The sequence below is a fragment of the Cygnus atratus genome, chromosome 11 (assembly GCF_013377495.2).
Source record: "Cygnus atratus isolate AKBS03 ecotype Queensland, Australia chromosome 11, CAtr_DNAZoo_HiC_assembly, whole genome shotgun sequence".
Classification (NCBI taxonomy): Eukaryota; Metazoa; Chordata; class Aves; order Anseriformes; family Anatidae; genus Cygnus; species Cygnus atratus.
The window spans coordinates 4,311,607-4,338,085 of record NC_066372.1 but is presented as its reverse complement, the minus strand read 5'-3'; the positions used below and the strand labels follow the sequence as shown (position 1 = coordinate 4,338,085).

The following is a 26,479-nucleotide window of genomic DNA, read 5'->3' as shown; positions in this document are numbered from 1 at the left end:
AGCTTTTATCTAGTGGAAAACAAAGTTCTACTCTACTTTGCTGACACTTTCATATACGTTATGTAGGTATTTGTAGCACATGCATGCTAAATTGTATAAACAGATTTAAAATATAAATCTGTACCTTTTGCCAGAAAATGAGATTTGAAAAAAAGACTGTAATTGAAGTAAATAGAGCCAGAAGTACGTATCATCTTACTAGTGCTCCCTGATTACTTTGACATTGTTTTCCAAGTTCACTACCACAGATAAAAGCAGTCCTATTCAGTTTTTGATATTTTATATTTCGATATTTTTGATATTTTATATATTGATATTTTTTCAGTTTCAGATATATTATATACCAACTGTGACAGTTACTTTTGAAATGGTTAGTCATAGTGGGGAGTTAATTAATCTTCCAGACATACTTCATATTGGATATTAAAAAGCTCAGCTGCTTATAACTTTTGCCACTATCAAGCTCAACCCATGCAGAACAATGCCCTAAGTTTTAGGAATTCTTTATCTTTTTTTTTCCCCAAAGCTCCAAGACCTGGAAAGAAAAAAAGGATATTAACAGAAAACTGTTTGAATAGCATGCCTGCCATCTCAAATAACCTGAAAACCTTACCCTGTTATTGAAAGGGAAACTGAATTACTGGGGAGTCCAGACTTTGTGATGAGCACTGACATTTAACTTTTCTTCCATTGTGACCAAATAACATTACCATCACTACAGTATATTAGATTTCAGACACATCTGTCTGAAAGTTGAAATGCTACATGAATTGTTCTAATATGAGCAAGTATCTCAGGCAAAAAGCCTGAATAAACTCTGAATAACCACATTGCCTGCTCAAGTTAAAGTTTAAAAAATAATAATTTAAATTGGCAATACTGCAATACTGTCAGTGAAAAATAATAAGATAACAAACACTTAGCTCGACATATTTATTTTTCAAGGGCAATAAATAAATGTAAATACACAAATTTGGAAAAAATCTTATTAACAGAATGTTTTTAAACAACATTCTGGCTTAAAGTCTTTGTTATTGACACTATTGAAATATTTTCTGATTTGATTAAAGTAGACAAGTCATTATGTTGGTGATCCTCCATCACATTAGTTTGAAGAAGTTAGGCTGCTGCAAAGGAAAAAAGAGGTCAACCTTTGCTTTGACCTAGGAAGTTAACTCAACTGCATACATTAAGTGTTAAAATGACTTTTCTGGGCATGACTTCACTAAAGAATATAGAGAAATCTTTACATTTACAATTTGTATATTAGATAGCTACCATTCATAACTTGTTATTGTAAAAAAAGTGTAACAAAATTGAAAAACAAAAAAAATTGTCATGGAAGAAAAAGGTGATATAAACTGGCCCTTCAGTTAGTAAGACATTCTTCCTTTACAAGTCTAACTTTCCTTCTAAGTTCATAACAGATTTTATGTAATTACTGGTTGCCATCACCGCAGCAGGTCTGCCTGAAGTAACTGTAAAGCAGCTTTTTACCTGTGGACTTGTGTTTAAACACCCACTCTCTTACAGACGTTCTTCAAACACCTGAAACCAGGAATGTCATATTCTATCCAGCTGCCTTAGCTGTCCTAGACTATTGTATACTAATGCACTTACCCAGACCTAGAGCATGAATCATAACTTGTCCAGGAGAAGCAGCCTTTTTCAAAAGTATCTACAAATTGTGAAATACAAATCTTATCAAAAAGGTTCAGCAAGAAGGTAATTCTTATTGACTTAATGGAAATGGAGGAGGATTTGCGGTTCCCTCATAATTCAGTGAATATTCCGTTTCTGTACGCTATAAATACTGTAAGATACAACATGTTTATTTGGTTCCCATAAATTAGAAAATTGTTTCCAAAAATACTAAATTAGTGATTTAAAACACAAAATATTACACCTGACCACCTTTCTAGACAATCTCAGAGCAGCCTAGCTTTTCTCTCACCCTTTGGAAGTGTGCTTTTTAAAGATATATGACCTAGAAACAAAAAAGTGTGTATTTAATTACAGTACACTTGCTTAAATATGCAAGTGGACATGTTAAAGGTACTTCTGGGAAAAAGAGGCAGACAGTTATTTTAACTCTGCATTCTTAGAATAAGGATTATTATAGACCTTAGTTTCCTCTCATCATTCACCTATCATACGGAGAGGTCAATAAATAAGAAATTATCTGGTCCAGTTTACCTACAAGAGGAAAAAAATACTAAAAGAAAAAATCATTACCTATAAAATCACTTGTTTAACCCTGATAACATCTGAGTTGCCATACCCAGTTTATAACTGCAAGAAAAGCAAACAATATTCATCTTGCTCCTTAATAAATGCCCCATTTTCTATGACAATTTTTGTATAATCAAGTCATATATTCTTGGGGCAAGAAAGCTGGCCAGGGGGTGCAACAACAGCACTAACGCAGTATAAATCTGGGTTCAAAAAAAGAAAAAAAAAGTACTAAATCCAGAAGCGAGGATATCTGGACACATTGAGGAGGCAGTGCCCATCTGTTATTTGGGCTCTTGTGTTATGGAGACTATACCCAACCTAAGATATAGTTTCTCATCATTAAAGTAACACAGGATTCTGTTGTGCTAGTGTACAGACTTCAGGAAAAAAGTCTTACACAAAACCAATTACCTCCTTTGTTTAGGGCAGAAGATAAAATAGCTTACTAACTGATGTAATAAGTAATGGATGTCACTATGACACAAAACTTGCCATGATCTGTGTGTTCAGCTACAAGGTGCAGTATAACTTATGACTAACTCAAAGCACAGCCGCATCCAACTGTGATTTGGAATTCCATCTCAAGCAGCACACACTATGACTTTGAAGAAAGTCTGCATGATTGTAACAAAGTCACCCATCCTCTCCTGAAACGTGAACAAAATCCGTGGGGTAATCAGGCACAGGCGGCATGTAACAGGTTTGTCTTCCTTTTTACTCCTTGCTTTTGCTTCTGAGGACATGCACTTGGCTCCAGAATAAATCCATTTTCTGTTACAAGATAACACAGCTATTCTTCTCTTTTTCTCTCTCTTTCTCTCGAGGCTCTTTACGTTTACGTTCATTGCTCCCAGATTGTCTTCCACTTGCTAAAGAAGGAGCACCTGGCACCTGCTATGTAGAAAAAAATACCATTTTGAATAAAACAAGCAAAAGTTATTGTAGATGTAAAAATTTGAAGTGTTATTTAGTTTAAAGTACACAGAAGTTCAGCTTTAATGCAAACAGCAGAATTCAGGTAGAAGGTCTTTCAGTGAAAGTTTTCCAAAACCTCCATGCAAACTTATTTCTGAAAAACAAAATTAACTGAAAATATATTTAAAGTCCTATGAGTCTCTTCTATTGTGTTCACGTATTTTATTATTGAAGCAACTGATCTGAATTTGTCTTCAAACATTTTCTGGCACTTCTATATTTACTGTACCTTTTTTTTTCAAATTTCTTTTTATAAGAACATAATCCACATTTCAGAAGTTGTAAGTGAAAGTATGGTTTTTGACAGCTGAAATGTGGTAAAGCAGACTTTTTTTCTGACTAGGAAGTACTTAAGAACTTGGTGAGTTGTAGACAGAAGGCAACAGAAAGTTTGTACATTCGCCATCTATTCTGGCTACTATTCATTCATAGCTGCAAAAGAGGATGCTGTTAAGCCTTGTTAAGCACGTTCCTCAGTTCTTTCCAACTTTTTGCAACCAGGAGAAATTAAATCCCCTTTCACTCTGTTCACGTCTTTGTCTTAGAAGTAGTTACCAAAGATTGTATGTAAGCAATAAGCAGCAGAAATAACAAAATTTGGAACCATCGAAATTTCTTGTTTCACTTTTAACAACTGTGTCCGTTAAGGGTTCTGAACTGACACAAGCAATCCAAAGACTTGGCCTTCACACAGATTGCTTTTATTTACAAATATGTGGAGTGTGTGTGTGTTTTGAAAGTCTCCAGCAGGAAAGAACCCCCTGAATCCAGGACAACTTAAATATTGCCTCTGGCATACAAAAATCAGTTATACAGCAACTTCTTACATACATGTGCATGAATCACATTTTCCACACATTCTGAACACAACTGCTTTTTAAGGGGGAGCAGAAAAGGCATACCAGCAGTAGCTGTTAATTTCAGGATGATCAGGACAAAATAGATTCACAAAGTATCATGACTGAAACACATAGAAAGGTAAAACCAAACTTCCACAACACAAAAAGACAATTTTGACTACTGTTGAAAAGCTCCTATTTGAATTCTATTTTGCAATTAATGTAAAATATTTTAATGCAATCTTTGCAATCTTAAGTAGTAACTCATCCCATCATTCCAACTTACACAGTATAAATGAAACTTTGATTTAGGTTAGACATGCTTTGAAGTATTTAAGTGCCAGCAACTGTCATATCTGCATGCATACTGCAGAAGTTGTAGCGCTATTTGTTAAGATTCCTATATTCATCTTGTTACTTGCTGTTTATAATGTAAACAGCATCAGTCTTAACTGTCTGAAACATTTACAAACATAGATGTGTGTGTTAAGTATTAAGTTAATACTCACTAAAACTGGTGATCATCTTCTGTAATGTTTTCTTACCTGGACCTGAGCAGCTGCTTGTTCTTGTTCTTGATAGTACTGAGAAGCTCGCCTGTCCTCCTCTTCCTGAAGCTTCTTTGCTAGCTCTAGATCGCTAATTCCTTCTGGTATCTGTTCCCAGTTAATTTCTTGATTTTGCTGCTCTTGTTGTAGAGACAAAGCCATCAGATAATCCTAAAGAGTAAACTTGCTTATTAATGCTCTTTCACAAAGAGCCAAGTCATAACAAGTACATTTTTCAGCAAGGGCAGCTACACAGTATCATCCCTTTTCCCCTAGCCTCCATCTTCAAATCCATCTACCTCACAGAAGCAAGCAGAAATTCTGTTTCAGAACCTGTTCTGTTATCTCTACCACATTATTTATTCTACCGAAAGAGATGTACAGTGCTTGAGGTGTTGTTTTTTTTTTTTTAAAAGCATCTGCTTATTCATATATCTATTTTAAAGTATTAAAAAAATAACAGTGATTATAAAGATAAATCTTACATTCTAAACAAGCAGAATTTCCAAGTGGTCTTGCTACATGCTTATGTAAACACAAAATATGCTTATGTTAACACAAATAGTTCTTGTCTCCAATTGGAATTCCAGAAACTATTACTTATAGTTAGGAATAACATTACCACCATCACGTGCATTCTACTATGGCCCTTGTCTTACATTCAGCAAAGTTGGCATCTGAACACAAAATTCCGTTATGACAATCAACGTGCTGAAATGAATCTATAAAATGAGGAGAAGTTTCACAGTACTGTTCTTGTTTCCATATACAAAGCAGATGTGACATTTCACCTGAGTAAATTCTCTGGAGACAGGGATTCTCAGAGATTAAAATCAGACCTTTCGAACTATTCAGAATTGGTCTTAGTCTTCTCCTCCGTAAAGTTGGGATAGTATTTCAAAGGAGCACTTTTGAAAACCTCAATGTAGGTATCTGAAGAATTTTTTTCTAGTCATTTTTTTATGAGTACACATACGTACACATCTGTATATACATATGACTAAAAATAAACAGTATTTACTACATATAGTTACCAGCAAACACAAAAATACAATAGAGAGGCAGAAATCCAGTACTTGATCTATTTGATCCTGCTGCCCTCTGTAGACAGTTTCAGGGTCTGATGGAGGCCGTAGGTGGAATTCAGAATCACAGAAATTTCCATCACCATCCACATTGTGTAAGCTTTCCCAAACAACTTTCTCTTCTGTAAGAAAACCCTGGTCTGTCACCAGCAGGTAAAGTTGACCCTACGCAGAAGAATAAAGAAAACCTGTAAAGTTATGAAAAAGCTTTTTCACAGTCTGATATACAGTTATGATAAATGACCCCCTAGCAACTGTTAGCATTCCAGTAAAACATTCATTTAGATTTTTTGGTGAGTTTTAAATTTAAATGAATCTACATATAGCATTAGAAGACCAGATATTAGTGTTCATTGTTAAATTAACTACATTTAGTTTCTGTACATCTTAGTTTTTTCATTATACAAAGGTGAATATTAAATAAAATTTAATATAAAGAAATGAACATAACACCTTGATAACTCCTTGGAAACAAACCTGAAGTACTTTCCCGGGAAAAAAGATGTCTGAGTTTGGCATAGTTAAAGGCAATATATATATAGATAGATAGATAGATAGAGATATATATAGCTTGTTAAAAACGTTTAAATATTTAGCCCCTTTCATGGTAAGTGCACAGTTTTTGTTCTGTGTAAACATTGTTTTACTCTGTATCAAATGGTGTCAATTTAAATAATAATAAAATCTCTAGAAGTTAAAACATTCAGATAGATTAGATCAATCTCAAAATAACAACACACATTCACATCAACATAAAATACTTTCATAAAATTCAAAGGTTCAGATCCAGAAGTCCAAGAGAACATTAACACCTTAAAGTCCTTAAAGGATGAGGCTTAAAATGTTTGTCTTTAATATGTGAATCTCTTGGACGAGTGTTTGACTTTCCTCTTCAGTTTTCTAAACCACTGGAAACTTGGTAATTAGCCTCAGAACAAGTAGTTTAAAAGCATTATTTTTAATCACTTTATCTCCTCATGAAATTAACACAGGAAAAGGAGGCCTTGTAACAAGTAGTATCACCTGCAGCCTACATCTATTAGTATTTCAGAAGTTTTTTTGTGCAAACCGGAAGAGCTAACTGGGTTGTTCTGTAGAACAATTTTGCTTTAACTATGGCAAACTCAGACATCTTTTTCCCCAAGGAAAAAATGCAGGTTTTGCTACGAAATATATTTTCTAGTTGAACAGAAGCCCATGTGGAGTATCAAAACAGAAATCCCACATTTATTTATAAACCTAGAGAGCATCATTGCAATATGCATACTCAAAAAATCAAATCCCTTGTCACTTTTCAGGAAGAAAACTGCCAGGTTGTATCACAGTCACATCAGTGGGAAAAACTTTCCAACTGAACTAAGACATTCTTAAACTGATCCCCTCTTTACAGTCCTGTTTTTCCTTGATCTAGGGAATTATCATTTGACATATTTAGTAGCTATGAAAAGTAAAGGCAAAAAGAAAACACTGTATAATCACAAGAGCCAAGACTATTAATATGCAATTAAAGAGACAGGAAATAGACTAAATGAGTACTTGGGCAAATGGATAAATCGGTTACTTATTCCCTTTTGTTGTTATAACTGAACTACCATTAACACCTTCTATACTTCGCCATATTTGCTTTTATCTTATATGAAATTATGGATTTTTTTTTTTAAATGCCACAATTTTATATCAAAATAGTACTTGAACTTTTCCAAATTAGAAATGACAACTTCGTATTGTATCATGCAGTTATCATTCAACTCTTCAAAGAGTAATAGTGAAGGATTAATTATCCAAGACTATATTTAATAACCTAAAGTGGATAAATGAACTGATGCTCTATTCTGAAATGCAATCTGTGAATCTTCAGTTACATTGTAATATCACCTCAGTAGTTTTACAAATAGGAAACGGAAGTCTTCAGAGGAAGATTTCTTCAAAACTTTTTATATTAATTTCTGAAAGAATGCACTGCCACCATTCTATTATTGCTACTTTATTACTCAACTTCCATCATTTAAGTGAATGATGCATCTAAAATCGAAAAACTATTAAATGCACCCTTTCCATTTGACACTCCTTGAGTGAGGAAAAAAAGCCAAGTAAAAATCACATTACCTGCCTGAAGATTAACATTTTAGAGGTGTCTTTATGTTGCATTGAACAGGAATATTTCAAAATAACAAATATTTTAATAAAGCAGCAGACCAAATTAAAAAGTTTTCTTCCTTTCACTTATTCTCTTGTTCATAAGTCAAACATTCTTTTTAAAATAACAAATATTTTAAAAAGCATTCCCAGACAAACAACTTCTCACCTATTGTCTATGTCAAAGCCCAAAGTATTATCTTCACCCCTATAACTAGCATAGAATTACCTTTTACAGGTCAGCTACCAGTGTTAATAAATTTTTAGAGTTAATAAATTGTTTTACAGTATGAAACAACACTGATACTTTACTAATCTATGGCAGGTATTCAAAATTGTTATTATGAACATATAAACATGACATTTCTGATGTTTCAAGAAGCACTTAATATTAAAAAAAAAGAATTTCAAACCTATGTTGTTACTGTTAAGTCAGTAATAATGCAAAAAAAAATAAAAAGAAAGTTTGCAAGGAGTCACTCCACTTCCCTTCCTTATATGGAACAAATTCTTTTACTATACATGCAAAAATTTTGGAATTTAGGGTACTGGGCTGTTTCTCCATGTTTTCACATAACTCATTTCAGTAACATAGCCCTTTAAAGTAAGTAATCCAACAGCAAGGTAGACATCCTTCAATCTGACAGTGCAACACTCCTCTAAACTCAGTATATAATGGGGTAAAGTATTGGCAGTGTTGGTAAATCTGTTTTTAAATTGATAATGTGTAAAATAATGACAAATATTGCAAATTCTTTGAACTAAACATGTAAGAACTAGGAAGCTCTGATTATATGCAGAAAGGATGTCACCAGAGTCTACAACTCCCCATTTAAAATATCTGCAATACAACATCCCTGTATTAAAATATCTGCAAGATAATACCTTATTGAGCAGTTATAGCTAAATGCATATTATAACATAATAAATTTAAAGACAGAAAACATTAATTACCTCTAAAACAATCTCACCAGATAGGATGTGGAAAAAACTAATGTGCAACTTAAAAAAAATTTGCTCAACCCAGCACCACAAATAATAAGAATTGCTCAATCACAATCATATAATTGTTATGTGGCACCAGTACAGAGCAGAAGAAAGCCTATTTGTTCCTACCCTAAAGTTTTATGTCTTCAGCTTTTTTGACATATGTTGCATCTTCAGTTCTCATAATTGATGGGCATTTCTCCATAACACAGCTACTGCTGACTACTGCTAGAACTCTGAAATAAAAGCAAACCCATTAAAAATCTACAGAGCCAGCATTAAATCTAATAAAAAGAGTAAAGCAGTTGAGAAATCTCAACTCTGACAACAATGCATTTAGCACTCATGAGTATCCTGGAGTACAAAGATTTCGGATAGCTAATCTTGGCTAAAAGCCCAAGTCAAATCCGTTTCTGACTTCCTTGATAATCAAGAATATAGTTAGTCATACAGCTACTGCAAATAACTAGGAAATAGATGGAAAGGTTACTGTTAACTTTTAAAAATAAATTAATGAAGAATTTGTCTTTATTAAGACAGTTTCTTGATATCTTATATCCTGTAACATACAACACACCAGATATCATTAGAAAGTTGAACAACCATTTGAAAATGACAACCCCAAAAATTAGAAGTCTGTAGATAACATGGAAACTAAACACTAACTGCAAGTGAGGTCATAATGATGATGAAACATTTCTGACCCATATTCCAAAACTTCTCATATCAGAGGTCTAAAACTTCTCAAAATGGAGAAGATTGGGTTACAAAACAATAGCAACTTCAAAGAAGTAAAATATACCATGATATTCATTGAACATATTTAATACAAAGAATATTTTATATTTTAAAGTTATAGTACAAAAGTGAAGCATTTAAAAATCTGAGTCCAGGATTTACAAGTATTTTATCTGGAATATACTCTAAATTTAAAAAAGTGTCCTGTATGGCCTCACATGACGAACTACTACCAATTATTCCAAAAGGCAGATTTAAGAAAATAAAGAGAAGCAAAACAGTAACTCTAAAAATTGTAACATAAATGAGCTTCTTCATCATCGAACATAATTACAGTTTTGCCCCAAAACAAATATACACATATATATTTAATTTATTTTTTAATTGGTTAGGGGGAAGGAAGGGAAGAGAAAGATACTTTTACCACTTTTATTGCTTCAAGAACATCATTGACTTAAAACAAATTATAGGCATGGCTCTAAGAAGTTATTAGAAGACAGCTGTGTTACTTCCTTGAAGAGTTAATCCACTCTTTAATAGCATGAGTCAGATCTTTAGGTCAGTTTATGAGCAGTTATTCAGTTATAAATACCAAAGATAAGCATATGACAGTCAAGTTTAACAGATGGGGGGGAAAAAGGACTAGTACTGCCAAATGGAAGAGTTTCCTTCACATATGAGGTCATCAAATAATAAATGGTTTAAAAAAAAAGTAATCCCTGCATTTTTGTATGCTGCACATACTTTTTTCCCCCCCATTTGTTAGCATTATTAGATGTCCATGGAATTAGTCTCATTTAAAAAAAACCTAACCAACATATAATTTCAGTAGTTGTATACAAATGTAAGAACTCATTATACTTACATTTGAGAGAAATATCTAACTACATGTATGATTTTATATGGTAATCCTATGAAAAATCTACTTCAAAATACATCATTTTATCACTGAAAAGAAGGGAATGATTAAATCTTAGGAGGCAGTTTTATTGCAACCTGTTCTGCCTAACACTCAGATATGCAGAAATACACAATCACCTTAGAGGCAAAGTTGTGTTAAAAACAAAGATGTTCCATAAGCTATTATAAACTTGCCTAAGCCAGATTTTACAGTCCATGGAAAAAGGAGTGTCAGAAACATTCAAATTGTCACCTGCTTTTAGCATTCTGCAGTACTCCTTCCACAGTTCTCACCATTTTGTCTCCTCATCTTCAGACTCAATCGCTTCCCTAACAAAGGGAACCAATATTATGGCTCATCTCAACTTCCCCAGATATTTGGTATTCTGAACACCAGGATGCATGTATGGAGCTACTCACCTCCTGGTCCAAATAAGAGAAAATTCCATATCCTCAGGAACAAGAAATTAAACAAATCCATTAACCTTACCCTTGCCGATTACATACTCGAGTAAATTTAAACCACATAAGAAAATTACATCATTACACATAACCACAAAAAGAGTTAACACAAGAAACAAACTGAACGTAAAGGGAAAAGTTACAGTAAGATTTAAAGTGATAGTGGATCCTCATATCTAAGACAGCAATCAATACATTGCAAGTAGCATTCACGATAGACCTTACATTCATCATAGCCCATCCTTACTTAACAAGAACAAACTGGAATTTATTTCTTTTTCAAGACAGGGAAAACCAAGATTTCCTCTGAAATGCAAACAAAACCCACAAAATTAAAAACAACGAAAACATTGAATATACCTTGTATTTGGTCATAGTGCTAAAATGGTTATTCCTGAAGAACACACAGAGCTCTCCTTCCTGGACAGCTGAAGTCAATTCACACAGCCCATGGTATGTCAACTGTGTAGCTGTGTTATTTAGAAATTGCTCAGCTACAAATCCTACAAAAGCAATACATACTGTTATGGGTCTGTTACATACTTTTAAACATATAAATACTTGGTAATCTTCTCTGCCCCGCTTTATGTCAAGTAAGCAAAAATATTTGCTGTGATGACACTAACAGAAAAAAGAAAGTGAAAACCCTACAAATTCATTTTTATCTGTTTTGTCTTGCTACGGTTGAGTTAAAAGCAAGTTTAACCTAAGCTTAACCTAGAGACCCAGAGTTATAACTGCTTGTAGTGGAATGTGGACACTGTTCATTATATACAGTTGGTCTAATGCCAAGAAATACAGGAAAAAAAAGGGGCTGTGTTTTGTCCTCACCACAGTACTGCAAGACTGCTAACTCTCTGCACTGGATAAGCAGGTGGTTCTGAATACTGAGACTGCATTCACTGCTCAGTAACTAACCCCCATAAAAGTGGGCCAAACAAAAAATAATACAAGAGATATCATTAGGATAATATGCCAAGCAAATAAAACCCTAAGAATTCTTCCAAAAACTAAGACATACATCCTTTAACTATAGAGTAACAATAAAAGGGGAGATCCTCTTCTTTGATTTGTAAAAACCTGCAATCAACTTACCTATGTGTAAATTTGAATGCAACAGTTAAATTATTCCCCCTCCCCTCAATTTCCTCCCTACGAAGGTGCCCCCTTACTATGACAAATCTAAGGGAACACATTCAGAGAGAAGAAAACGAATAGAAAGATTAAAAAACCTGAGCATAGTAAATAACCCTCTCCTGTTTAGAAGTGCTGTATCCACTTCTGGTACCACTGAGTTTTTGCTTGTCATCATGTAGTATATAATTATATAATAATTATAGGAGATGATATGTAGCCAAGTTGAAATCTGAATGTTGCCCGTATTACGTTTTTATAAAAGGAAGTTATATCCATCTTTTTAAAAGGCACGTTTCATATACCGAGAGAACAAAGTTGATCCTTGTTTTAGAAATTGCATCAGAAAAGTTAAGATGAGCACAGTGCTGTTTGTCTACCCAGGGAAAGTAGATAACATGCAGCTCACCACACCTATATTGCTACATACTATGACCTACATTCAAAGTAAGAAGTTAAAATTCAGTAGGGCAGATAATTAGATAAAGAACAGAAAAAAGTTACCCACCTTCACTAACCAGTTCACTGTTGTCAGACTGTTTACAAGAAATTATCTTCTCCACTAGCTGATTGTAACTGCAGTTACCAACTGCTTTTACTATATCAGCAACCTGGAGCAGGAGGGAACAGGAGAACTTATCTTTGTGAAGAACGGAACAAAACTGTAAGCTTAGACTAATTATTCATAAGATTGTTTTTTTTTTTTTTTTTTTAAAAGTTTCAACAAATAGAGAATGTTATCCCTTTAAGAATAGTAGGCCAAAAAGCTTTACACCAGACTGTTAAACATCTTGCAGTCTCACATCCCATTTTGGATCCCTAAAGATAAAACTTAACATCAAAAGCTGTTGCTAACCTGGAGGGAAGAGAGTATGGGATGCAGTTTGTAAAAGAGACATTCTCCCTTCCAGTTACTTCTCCATTATGGTGTTTACAGCTCAAGTTACAGAACCCCCTAGGATTCAGGTAAATGCTATCATCTTGAATATATGTTATACACATCAATATTGTTTTATTTGTAAGCATTATACTTCATTAGAAAAACGGGTACTTCTAAAAATCAGATTTTATAGGATTTCACCTCATGAATAGCCACACAAAAACGTAAATAACTATAATTTCAGTGAGTTTATAATCTTTGCAAAAAGAATAGTCATCATTTAGGAATCCCAGTGGATCTTAACATAAAGCATCATTAAAAGACATTGTTGATACACTGTGTTTTAGAACTACAGTTACAAATTGTGATCTGCTAAGGTATAAGCCACGTAGGTCACACCAAAATCATGCATCTTTGGACAGAGTCCATTTGCCTATAACAATCTCTTCTTGATTGGCACCATTACGCTAAATTATAACAAAGCTACTTTCCAATAAAGAAAGAAGAATAAGAGAATAGTAGCTTTCATGAACAAGGCATGAGGAAAAATAGTAAAAATCTCAGAGGCAGATTATTCCAGACAAACTCCTCAGTTTCACCCTAAGTAAACAGTATCATTTTTACTGTTTATTTAAATAACATCTGAACATCATGAACAATTTTTAAAAAAGTTTAACATTTGTGAAAGATGCGGTTCTCCTTAATTGGTTCTAAAGTCCTCAGTTCTCAAAAGCTGGTACTGGTAGATGTAAATCAGACATAAACAGGAGAGGAAAGTAACCTTGCATTCCTTCCAAGTGTTCTCTCTTGAGCTTTCAAAAACAATAACTGGTACGTTGTATCTGGCAATTCCCTATGTCCCTCAGAACAAAAACTCTCATTTACACTGTTGTGATTTCAGTGTAGTGGGTTTGGAATGTTAGCTTCAAAAAATACCTACCCTCTGCAAAGTTACTGTAGTAAAAAACAAATACAGTCTAGATTCACTCCTCTAAGGAAAATACTTTTTTAAATACTTTTTTTTTATACTAGATTTAAGAACATCCATTACCATATTCATTATTATTGACTGCAGTTAAAATTCTGAAACATCTCTCCTACCCCCAATAAAATTTGGGTAACTTATTTTCTCTTGGAGTTATATGGAAAAAGAAAAAAAACAGGTTACCTGGGGATCCACTAACCATCCATGGTACAAAGGGATATCAAGAAGATCAAACACTATGCATTCGGGTGTGTATTCAAATACTCGTACACCTGTAAATTTCACATTGACATCCAGACCTGTCTGTAACTTATGTAGAATTGCCATTGCATCACTCATATTCTGACAACAGAAAGAAAAGGAAACAGATGACCAACTAGAGCTTTGTACACTTGGTAATTACCCTTGTAATCTTTCATCACATAGTGCTCATCAACTCAATATTTCTTTAAAAAAAAAATAGAAAAGGAGAAATTAGCTAGAAAACTGCTTCAACACATTCACATTATTCATGCCACTGGCAAGTGCACACTTAAATGCAAGTTTATCCAATTGCATTTGTATATAAAATGCTTATTTGGAAGGAAGCAGTGTTGCTGTTTGTATCATCACGGTATATAGTGTCTCTCTGGTCATGGACTAAAGCCCTGTAATTTTGGTGTCTAAATGATGAAGTTCACACTTGCTAAGCCACACTTGCCACAAGGACAAAAAAAAAACATAGCTTAGAAGGCTGCGGTATTTTCTACCAAATGAGAAGAATCCACAAACAATATCTTCAGAAAGTACTTCAGTGTTTGCAAGAGATTCAAGGAAACAGAGTTTTTTGTTTGCTTGGTTTTGCAACATCTGTTGCTTAAGAGGAATTCAGGATTGCAACAATGGTTAAAAAGGCACAACAAAAATAGAGAAATACAGATCAGAAATGAAACAGAGACAAGATTCACAGACTAAGCCCACCGTTTGTGAAAGACAGTTGCCTCTGTCTTCTTTTAATAAGACAATGGCAAAACAACAACTAATGGGCTCAATAAGGGAAGGCAAAAATGTAAATGACTATATATTGGATGAATAACGAGAAAACTAATAAAGAGCTAGATAGGCTAACAAGGTGTAAGTGGGGTATGTAGAGATGACATTTCATCACTTCAGAAGCAATTTATTGAATTCCAAATAACTGGCTTCATTAAACAGTAACATAATCAATACATTGATTTGAACATTTGTTTCGGCAGCACATTAAAAGACAAATTAACAGATTGATAATTAATAGGGCAGGATGCCAATACAAGCCTGTATATTAGAACATAAGGCAGATCTTAGTATTTTTAAGAAGTCACTCCATGCATCTTATAACTTGGTATTCTAAAGAATATACAAATTTCTTCAATGTTGTAAGAAGAAAATTATTGTTTTAGGCAGAGTATTAACTGTGTGACATGATAAACACAAAACTATGAGTAACACCAAGACTTAGTTGCAATGCTTCTGAAATGTAATAATTTTATAAGACTCAGTTACCTAATTTCTTTTTCCCTCTCATGTAGTATCACAAGTGCATCTACAGGTATGTTTGAATGGAATGTAGAATACTCCTAGAATGGGAGGTTTCTTTAAAATTGTACATTTTAAAATTTAACATTGTACATTAAATATCTACCAAAAAGATTTGTGACATTTACTTAGTAAATACATATATTTAGCACAGGAAAGCCACAGAGGTTGTAGTTTTACCAGGTATATAATCTTCTTCAACCTCCTGTAACTTGATTACTGCTATAATCTTTAACAGCGTAGCATTTTGTGGGGAAAAAGAAATACAGCTAATTCAGTTATCACAAGGAGAATTCATGTAACTTGACACAAGGCGTATTTTGGAAGATTCTTAAAAGAATCCATTCAATCTTCATTCTATTTAAATCATCCCAAGATACTTTGGTTTTCAACACTGAACATTAGCAAGAAAAGATGACCTAACAATAAAGAGAACTAGCTTGAAATACTTAAATTCAAATCACTTTTTTCCCCCCACAAGTAATCAAAAAGAAACATCTGTGATCACAGAGCTTGAAACATTTGCTCCAAGATACATATATACATCAATATTTTTGGAAAAGAATAACATTTTATTTTAATGTAGAAAGACTTCTGTGATAAAACAGTGGTCAGTGCAAATAATATTGCCTTGTATAATACGGAATCAACCTCTTTTTGTCCATCAACACTTAAAAACAGATCTCGTTTCATCTGTATCATCAGTGAAAGACTAGCAGAGACCACAGAATGGAGCATGCTGAAGAATGCAAAATAGAAGACTTCAAAGAGCAACCACCCTGTTACACGCTTCCATGTGTATTTCCATGTTATTCTTCCTCAATATGAAAAATATTCTTTTGTTACACTCATTGCAAGAAGAAAAGCAATAGTTTCTTGTGTTAACAGATAAGAATTTTTTCTTCACTAATAAGAAATACTTACAAATAATACTCTACATCAAGCCTAGAGAAAAGGGAAAGTTACTAATAACAGTTAGTATGCTTCTGGTTCTTAACAAATCAGTAAACCTTAAGTGAGGAAAAAAAAATAGTACCTTTTAGTATATTACATAAGCAACTGTATTTTAGGAGCAGCTTCTTACCTGCTCATAATTTAGACGCTGAATTTCAGATATCTCTTTTGGTTTTGCATCAAGAATATAATCTCCTAAAAAAAGCAAAAATATAGTTTATTCAACATTTCTTTGAACGCTTCTGACTGAAGCTAACTGATCATAAATATAACCATTTAAGCTTTCTATTAAATGAGATGCCATTGTTTTATAGCCTGAATTATAAGTACAAAGTAAAACAAAAATATGTTTTAAATATTAAGGTCATATATTGAGAAGTGAAATTCAAATGTCATTACTAAAACAGCATTCCATAATCACTTAGAGTATCATGCCAGCCTCTTAATTATTTACCTTCCCTCTGTGCCTTGATTCATAAAAAGTCAAAACTGTTCACAATAAAACATGTAATTGCATAATACAATTTAAGAATTGGAACTGCTCATCCTGACTGACATAATGTGTATGGAAACATATTCCAAAATGTACTAATAATTCTGAAAGGCCTGTATTCCATCTGTGTTTGCAACATATAGGTTATTAATCAGTTAATCAAGACACGGGTTCAAGATTCGCAAAAATTTTAGTGACCATAAAAATGGTGACCAAAAATTTTAGTCTCCATAACCTGCCTCACCCAGAATTTTCAATTTTATTTCTATGCTTTTCATTTTTATTCTCTTGTTTCATTCCTAAAAACTATGTTTCCACACAAAGAAGTTCTACAGATTTAATGAAAGTATCATCATAGGTTTCTTATTTTATCACCTCTTCAAATTGTTCAATATGGTTGAGGGGCTTTTCTTTTTTTAAAGTTCTTTTTAAGCTGTAGGAGAACAATTTGTCAACTGCTAATCCTGTTGACTAAATAGGAATCTAAACGATCTAAGAAAGTGATTTTGAGATTCAATTTAATAAAATAATTCCAGAAGGTAATATGTCTTCAAGACAGAAGAAACTTCAAGGCACATGTTTAGCCAACTGTGATTAGGCAGTGAGTTCAGATAGCATTGTTCTATCAATACAATTAGAAAAAAGTGTTTAGGCACAGGAAATTAGAGTTCTTAAAAGATGTTGGTGTTGGTTTTTTTTCCAAGTTAATTACTTAACTACTTTTTCTGCTATTGGAATATTCATTAATAGGTTTTTGAGAAGCTTTCTTTACAAACAGAAAAAAGAAAATATAGTAAGTTTTTCTTCTGCTTCAGAATACCAAACCTGTTTAGTATATTAAGCTTAAATGTTTTACATTTGTTAGGCTACAAAGGCAAGGAACCGTGGTGCATATAGCTTAAGAACCAGGGCAAATGCACTTGTAACATCTGGATCACTCTGAGCTGTTGAAGTTAGACTTGTCAGATGGAAACAGCTGCAGTTTTGCCGAAGACTGAATCTGGTAATGGAACAGTGCCCACAAATGAGACCCCAGTCACCATGACAACTTAATTCATTTTTCATGTTATTTTAATTGGGTCAAGGATTATAGTTACTGCTGAGAATTAAAAGCACAATTGACTTGTTCCATTCTGTGGACTGTAACAAAACATTAAAAGACATGAATAAGTTTAAATCTACCAACACACTGGCATACTAAACTGCATCAACTGCATCATTAGGCTAACAACTTAGGAAAACAGTACAGAAGACTTAAGAACTGTTGAGGAAAAACATGTGTTACTGAATACCATGAGTAATTTTCTTGAAATATGCATTCAAGTAAAGCTGAGTAAAAAAATGTTAGTAAATAACACAGTCCTCCTATCCTACTACTCACTAAGAAGTATAACATGTAAGCAAAAACTATCTATTGTGAGTAATTACTAACCCAAATATTCCATCAGCTGTTCAGCTGTTATGATTTCCATCATTGGTGGCAGCTTAACCTGTGAAAGTAAAAGTATATTCTCTTTAAAATTTCAAAACAATGCAGATTAGGAAGTATTAATCAGGTATTTCTAGCCTGAAGTCTTCTGATCACATTTGGCTCACCAATTTGTAAGACCATTAGCCTAGCAGGACTTCTACTAAAGAAAAGTTATGAGAAGGATAAGGTCACACTTCAGTTTTTAGAGAAACCACATGCACACAGTACTCTCTTTCACTTGCAGCTGTCCTAGTGCTCCCTTCTCCCATCAAAACCTCTCATCAGCATCCCCCTCAACTTCACAGGAGTTTGCACTGTTCACCATAGCTCAGCTGCAAGCATGCAGGAAGAACAGTCTGAGAAATGTAGCCACACTTAGTTTAAAAACAAAACAACAACAACCCTACTTCTTTATATCTCTTAATTGGTCTTAACTCAAAAATTCCAGTGAACAGACATGAGGCTGTAGAAAATCTGGGGGCGGCTGCTGCTGAGACAGGGAAGACAAGACTCACACAGGTTTGAGGAAATGACCTCCCAGCCTCTCATCCCATGCTCACGTTTCAAGGGTTCAGTTTAACGCCATACAGAAAGACCAAATACATACAACTCAGTGAAGCTTCCATCCTCCCTGATCCAGTCCTGTCACCATCATGTACTACAACTAACCACCCCGGCAGCTGTCAGGACCAAAAACTTCTTAGATAGTCATCTCCTCCATCCAGCATCCTGGGTAAATAAATGCTTTGGTTGCTCACTCCCATTTACATATTTCCCTGCAATAAAAGCCCAAGCACAGACTCACACAAAACCATGCTTCTGGCAGTGTCAAGGAGTAACACAGGAGTTTTCTGTTTTTTTGTTTGTTTTTTAAACTTTCTCATCAGTTTTTCATCTCATCCTCTCTTCCACATCTTACTAGAGAAAGTCAAGAAAGTCTGGTATTTGACTATTAGGAGATGTATATACACACATATATACATATTAATCAAATTCCTCAACACTGGTCACCATTCTCCACCAGAAAGAGGCTGACAGTACTATCAGGGATCTGGGGAAGGACAAGAATAAAAGTATGAACATGGAAGGCATTGGAGTTAAAGGCTAGGGGGCTATAAATTGTTAGTAAAGCAGGAAATTAGTGGAGCATAAGCTTGCAAGACAGTTTAATTAGTTCTGCTACTTACAAAAAAAAAAAAACACCCTAAAAGTATATGAATTACACAAGAAGAAAAAAAATCAGTCACACATTCATAAGCGCATGAATTTTTGAAAGCATCTTTTAAACAAGCAGCGACTGATTGTAACTTACAAAATGCCTTAACCTCTTCCCTGTACTTTTCTAAGTTTAACTAACACTATGTAGGCTAAAAGTTTCCAGAATCTTTGATCCTGTTCATAATATTCCTATTGAGTGTGCACATAAATGTAAAGTAATTTGCCACATAGATAACAGGACTGAAGGCTTAAAAAGCTGATTCTTGCACATCCAGTTCTGAGCTGGCAGCATTTAAACCCGAGCAACTATTAGCCGTGCACAGCCCTCATGCAGCCTGAGCTGGGGCTGGGTCACTACCGCTCCTAAGGCATATCTAACAGCATGAAACAGAATGAATTAAACTACCTAAACCCAAAACGGTTCTGGGATTACAAACAGTACAGCTGTATCAACATCACATCGAGAAAAATTATCATGCTACTTCAACTATTAGCAGGACTAATGTTATGATTCCTTCAGGACTGAAGATAGCTTGTTTGTTTTTTAAACATACGCATCAGCTCAGACAGCATTACTTGGGGATTTCTGCTCTGTGTCCATTTTGAGAATCTAGAAGCATGCCTACATTACAAACAGCAGCTATAAAGCATAATTACTTGGTTTGCCCATATTTAAACATTGCATAAATATATTACTGTTTCAGACTATGGATTAAAGGATGTATTTGTGTCATTGGTTAATAAGTCTCAATTTTCCCTCAAACTGTAGTGGTTAGGAATTTATTTAATTTTTAACTGAAGAACTGAATCAAAGTAATTTTGCTCGTATCTGCGGAATCTCCCAGTCAGATGTTTTAACAAGTTAAATACCAAAATAAACTGCTTAATTAAATGCTAAACAAAGATAATGGATTAGTTTACAGCATAATTTTAGGTATTGCATGTTTCATGAGACCTCGATCACACCTTTACAGTGGGCTAATTGGGTTCCAACAGTCATGAGTACTTCTGAACAGAACTGCCTTGATACACAGAAAACACGACATTTCCTAACTGTTTAGGGCTTCACTGCAAGCGCTTAAACTACAGGAAAGACAACACAACAAAGAGGAAAAAGGAAAGAAAAATACCTTAAAACTTAAGTGGGGAGACAAAAAATCACACAGAACCACAGCCATTCTCCACATAAATCAACAGAAGAAAACAGTGTAAGCAGTAGTAGCGAAAGCTGTTGTCCACAACAGGAGGGACAGAAAACTTACAAATACATGCCAATGCTTTGTTGCTAGATTTTACATTACTTTCACATTTTAGGAAAAATGCATTTCCTCAGCTCCCACCCAGTTCCGGTACCCTTTTACTGCCGTTTCTTTGTCTTCCTCCCTAATCTCTCCCCCAAACCTGCCCAGTTTTCATTCTAGCTTCCTTCCAGTCCTCCGAAGTGGGGAAAAAAAAAAAAATCTTTCTTAACCAACTATGTTAGGTACAGTTGAGACATTTTTGCAGTTAAAACAGTTGGTAAACAGATTTTCATACTGAACAGTTTGTTTGGCAAAACCTATGCCGTTTCTATGCGATAGACTACAAACTGAAAAATGAAATAATACTGACTTGAGATAATTTCAACTGTATTCTCCAACACTTCAGAAGGGCCTAAAAAAATAAGTAATATAGCTCTGCACTGAAACTAACACTTCTGTAAATACTATGTATATAGAAAGGGACCATAAACATTTCTAAGTGCCTATTATTCATAGTCTCAAAACGTACTTATTTACAGTATGCAACTCTCTCAATTCAGTGTTCTGGAAGAGGTAAGGGTAGCTTCATCCTGCGCCAGCAAGAGATGATGAGTATCTCCTGCAAACACATACCTCTCGCCTTGCAGGAAAAGCTTCATAAACTCATAGCCTGATAGTATGCGTTATCGCCTGGTAATCTCACATCTCCCCTCTCAAACACGGTTCCTTCAGTCCCTTAGAACAGGCTTCCTGTCCTGGAAAATGCACAAGTATAGGCCCATTGATCTGCAAGCTCAACTCATCTCACAGATGCAGAGGAAAGCTGCCAAGGCCTCTGCTGAGCATTCATCAGAAACTCACTGGCAACTCATCTTAGAAGCTGAGCAAGTTCATCTGAGCAATCTGTGCAAATTCTGGCCGTAAGAAGGTTTAGCTCAGTAAAAAGGAAAAGCAGAACACATGTAACGAGCCAATGCCAGACCTCAAACTAGGCACTGCCACTGCAGACTCCAACAAACCAAATGGATATCAGCAGGAGCATACTGTACTCAGCTCCTCTGAGAAACAGGCCATTTTTACAAGAACTTAAAACTAAAAATTTCTAACTAGCAATTTTTTTACTCTCTCTTCTCTACATCTCAGTTTGGATACACCTAAGCATCAGTGGTTATATAATACTAATTTACAGAACTGTTATAGTCATCTAAATAGGTAGTTCATGGAGTTCTGAAAGTTACCAGCAGTTTTGTACAACTAGGCATGCAGGTAATGTCGCTCTTAAAACCTTCCATTTGTTAAGAGGGCTGTGATATACAAAACTTTTACAGATGACGTCAATATATACTACTAGAATTATTCTCCTATATAAAAACTTGTAAGAACAAGATACTCCTTATGTATTCACTTCCCGAGACTTCATTAATATTAGTTATTTATATTTCTACTTAAATATGTTTTCCCTTAGGCTTATTTTATGTTCCAATATGATTTGTGTTCTGTGTTGCCTATTTCAGATATGTAGTTTCTGTGCTTTCTGTTAAAGTTCATAGACTTCGTTGGCTAGATGACATCACATCCTACCTGAGGAACTCACAACAGAACTGCATGGCACATTTACTAAGCTTTCAACATCCAACAATCACCATATGGTAAATCTTAATAAGGGCTATTCCACAACCCCACACAAAATTGCATTTTAATACAATGCCAGAAGCTATCAGAAAGCAATGAGTGGACTACATCTAACAAATATCATAAAAGGTACTTAGAAAAGCAAGCTTTGCATTGCTAGCTCTGTCTCACACTGTCTCACAGCTGAGTACATATAGGCGCAACACTCAATTATTTTCAAGCAGTCTTTATGCTTGTATCATTAAATGAAGATCTTAAATCTAATCTCAAAAATACCTCCCCTGAGACATAGTAAAAGCTGAATAGTGACTAGGAACAGAGAAGAATCTTGCTCAACTAATGAACAAGATTTTCGAGAACCACTAGGAAGAAATACTTTGAGTACACAACGCGTTTAAGGTACGATATTTATTAGGTCTTCCTGTATTGTAGTTATTGCAGTCCTTTAAGCAAATTAATATACTACCTATTGCCCTCACTGAGTCAAGAGATGCTATCTCAAAAAAAACAAACTGTTTTATTGGAGGGCAATTGGGACACAGACAGGAGAACGCAAAACTGCTAACTTTTAAAATGATAATCTAGCACAGGGGTAAGAAGCTTGAACTTTGAGGCACTGAAACATCTGGAAAAAGCGAGTTCTCCTTAATACATATTTGAGGTTAAGGTATAAATATTTCCATGATTATGGTTTACATTATTAAGAAGTAAAGGTAAATTTTAGTTCTCAACAAATTGATTGTGTGCAACTCATCACAAACAAAAATCCGAATTCAGCTTTCACTATTGCATGTAGTACTGGATCTCAAAATTATCACTCCCATTCTGGGATAAGCAAAGCATATAATTGGACATCCAAAGGGAAATATTCATGAAAACAAAAACTAGCATTTCGACTGTAACACTTCTCAACTCTGAGAACTTCCATGCGTTATCTGAAGTTATTTGAGACCATATTTACCTACAGTTTGACCACAACACTCAACCTTGCCATGACAGAGTTCTAAGAAGGAAGGTTAGTGGTGGATACAGGGAAGAGGCACTAAAGTGTAACTGTTCACATTGTTATACTCTGTTCAAGTTATTTCCCCTCCTCCCCGTTCTCATCTCCTTTTTTACTGCAGTTTTTCCCCTGCCACATTAATTCCTTTTCATCTAACACATGCTATGGTATTCTCACTCTGCTTTTGCCTATTTTCAACTCTTTGTCTGCTCCCTTGTTCCCAAATTATAATTACCTGACCCAATCTAGTGTTCATCTTGGTTCAGAAGTGAGAAGAATGTGGATGTCCATCCTCAGCCTTGGTATGTAGCTGGCTACTGTCAATGATGTGCAGGTGAGCTGCCAATAAGCTTGCCACTCCAAACAATGCCAACATGGTTCTTGACTATAAACTGGGGAAAAGAAAGGCTAATTTGGAGAGGCGCTAATTAGGAGAATCAATTACAGGCAGGGGAAATACACAACCAACTAACAAGAAAACACTGAAGCATATAAATAGTCACATATTGGCAGTTTCACCTAAACTGGTGAATTGCTGTCTGTCTGCAATTCATGTAAATTCTGCTGAGGTTTTATATAAACTGATAGCATTATAGAAAACCCTTTCTGTAATCCTAGCAACAAGAAGTGTAAGGACGCTCCAAAGATGCATTTCGATTTCCACCGACTCATAAAATTTGATATCACATTAATTATTGCTAACATAATATTTGATCAAAGCAGACTGTCAGATAGAACTCTGCATGGAGGACAGCAGAAGAAAGTTATTATATAATTACGGAAGGAAAGAAAGAACGCTAAGGAAGAAAACCTCTCAAAAATTAAGAGCAAACAACACGGACACTGCAGTCCCATTTATATCCATCCTTTCATTAAATGGACAGTTAAAAAGGTAAATCCTCAAACCAGCCACTTCTTTTAAAACCCCACCACAACTAACGATAGTGAACAAGCTCTCCAAGGCCCTGTACTCATCTCTACATATTAAAGAGGGAGTATAACAAGAAAGCATTAAGTACTGAAGTCTATAAAGACCTTCACACCCTCTTGAGGTTCGCAGGACCTACTATATAAGATGATAGTTTAAAATCACATGACTCCCCTGTACTGCTTTCACCAATGTCTAAATATCAACATTACAGAGTCTGAGTCCACAGCATTCCTTCTGATGCATGAGCTATTCTGCTCAGGAAAGTGTACAGGGACATCAACTTAAAAAACAAAACAAAACACACATTCCATCGCTAATCTTCTGAAAAATTACCTCTCTGAACAAATTTCTTCTTATTACTTTAATTTTGGCCTTCTTCTGTATCACCTGTTATACCTGTGAACAGCCTCCTACTCCTCCAATACCAAATTTATTCCCCTTGATACTACAACATAAGAACTACTCTCATAAAGCTTTCCTATCCTTAGGACTTCATTCTATCATCTCATCAATCTTTTGGGGTTGAATTATAAGTATTTTTTGAAAAGGACCCCTTCTTGTTTTGCAATACACACAGCTCACTAGCTCTTCTCTGACTGATATTCCTTTTACCTGTAAATGCTAATAATTATATTATGCTTTACATACAAGTCACCTATTTTAAATATTTAAAAGTTATTCTAAGACTACAGGAAGTTGTATCCACCATGGTTATGTAGAACACAAGAACTTCCAGGTCTCAAAGCAGTACTTGGTCACGACCTGATTTACAATCCATGCCACGTAACTGTACAAACACATCCCTATTACTCAGGCAGCTATTTGTGCAAATCTGTATTTTGTTAAATCCTGCATACGTCTCGCTTCAGAATTAATCTATCTTGCAAAAACATTGCCTAAGTTTTCAATGCTATATATAGAAATATTTCCTAAAAACCTCAACACATCTGCCAACAAAACATCGTTCAGTTTAGAAAAGCATCATCCAGGCTTTGACTTCTACATTAAGGCAACAACATAGGAAGCCCCCGTATGACAGCGACATCTAAGTAGTGTATTGGCAACAGCCCGCCAGCAGTTATTTATTTTCCAAGTTCTCTACGTGCTTCAGGGCAGGAGTGAGTTAGCACAGGTTCCCGGCGGTGTGCTGCCGAGTTTCCGGCCCCGGAGCCCGCCGCCCCGAGCCCTCCCCCTTCCAGCCCCGGGCGGCAGCGCCTGCCCGGCCCGCGACGACGGCGCCCGCAGCCCCGGTACCTTCCAAGCCAGGAGCAGCACGTTCATGATGGCCAGCAAGGGGCAGGGGCCGTTCTCGTTCTGGGTGATGACGGGCGTGTTCTCCTCCTTCCAGCGGACCCACTTGATGTGGTACACCGACTGGCCCGGGAAGCGCTCCTTGGAGGAGGACAGGAGCTGCGCGCCCGCCGCGGGCCTATCCCCGCCGGGCTCCGGGGCCGGGCCCCCCGGGGCGGCCTCCGCCGCCGCCGCCGCCTCCTCGGCGTCGCTGTTGAGCTCGGAGCTGCTGGGGCAGCCGGAGTGCAGGTTGGAGAAGGACTCCAGCGAGTCCAGGCTGCGGGACTCCTCCCCCGGCGGGCTGGGAGCCCCGCTGCTCCCGGGGCCAGCCCCCGCGGCACCGCTCTCCGAGCCGGCCGCCGCTCCGGGGCTCCCGGGCTCCTCCGGCGCCGCGTCCTCCGCGGCCCGCGGGGGAGACGGCGGCCGGAGGGCCGCAGGGTCCGGCCGAGGGGAAGGGCTGCGCTGCCCGCCGCCCGCCTCAGCCGCCGCGGGCCCGTCCCCGCAGCCGCCGCCCGCCGCCGCCTCTTCCAGAAGGAGGTGGCCGGAGGCGCCCCCGCCGCCCCTCTGCGGCGAGCCCGGAGGCGGCGGGGGCTGCGCCAGGCCCTCCATGCCCGGCTCCTCCGCGCTCTATCGGCACCGCAGCGGCCGCTCCTCAGCCAGCAGCGCCCGCGACGCCATGACAGCAGCGGCGGCTCCGCCCCGCCGGGGATGTGGGGGCGGGCGGCGGGCTGGAGCCGCCGGGGGCAGGGGGGAGCCCCGAGGGCGGAGCGGCACCGGAGGGCGGTGGC

General features: G+C 36.3%; 1 protein-coding gene across 2 annotated transcripts; it reads right to left on the bottom strand.

The window, feature by feature from the left end:
• Nucleotides 1–918: 918 nt before the first annotated feature.
• Nucleotides 919–26,395, bottom strand: MINDY2 (MINDY lysine 48 deubiquitinase 2). 2 transcript variants are annotated; one of them, XM_035553984.2, is made up of 9 exons: nucleotides 25,656–26,395; nucleotides 18,338–18,395; nucleotides 16,543–16,607; nucleotides 14,088–14,246; nucleotides 12,548–12,650; nucleotides 11,266–11,408; nucleotides 5,674–5,847; nucleotides 4,595–4,768; nucleotides 919–3,129 (listed from the first exon to the last, which is right to left on the bottom strand). In XM_035553984.2, the coding sequence occupies exons 1-9, from the start codon at nucleotides 26,298–26,300 to the stop codon at nucleotides 3,010–3,012; spliced, it is 1,641 nt and encodes a 546-aa protein (XP_035409877.1). In that variant the 5' UTR covers nucleotides 26,301–26,395; the 3' UTR covers nucleotides 919–3,009. The 2 variants fall into 2 exon arrangements, with proteins under 2 accessions (XP_035409877.1, XP_035409878.1); XM_035553985.2 differs by having other exon boundaries at nucleotides 919–3,126; nucleotides 25,656–26,385.
• Between the last annotated feature and the right edge of the window lie 84 nt (nucleotides 26,396–26,479).

Coding starts and splice junctions, on each gene's coding strand:
- MINDY2 (XM_035553984.2), bottom strand. CDS start 26,300: ATGGAGGGCCTGGCGCAGCCCCCGCCGCCTCCGGGCTCGCCGCAGAGG. Junction 12,651..14,087: donor GATGGTTAGTGGATCCCCAG/GTAACCTGTTTT, acceptor CTCCTGCTCCAG/GTTGCTGATATAGTAAAAGC. Junction 3,130..4,594: donor AAGCAGCTGCTCAGGTCCAG/GTAAGAAAACAT, acceptor TTTTCTACATAG/CAGGTGCCAGGTGCTCCTTC.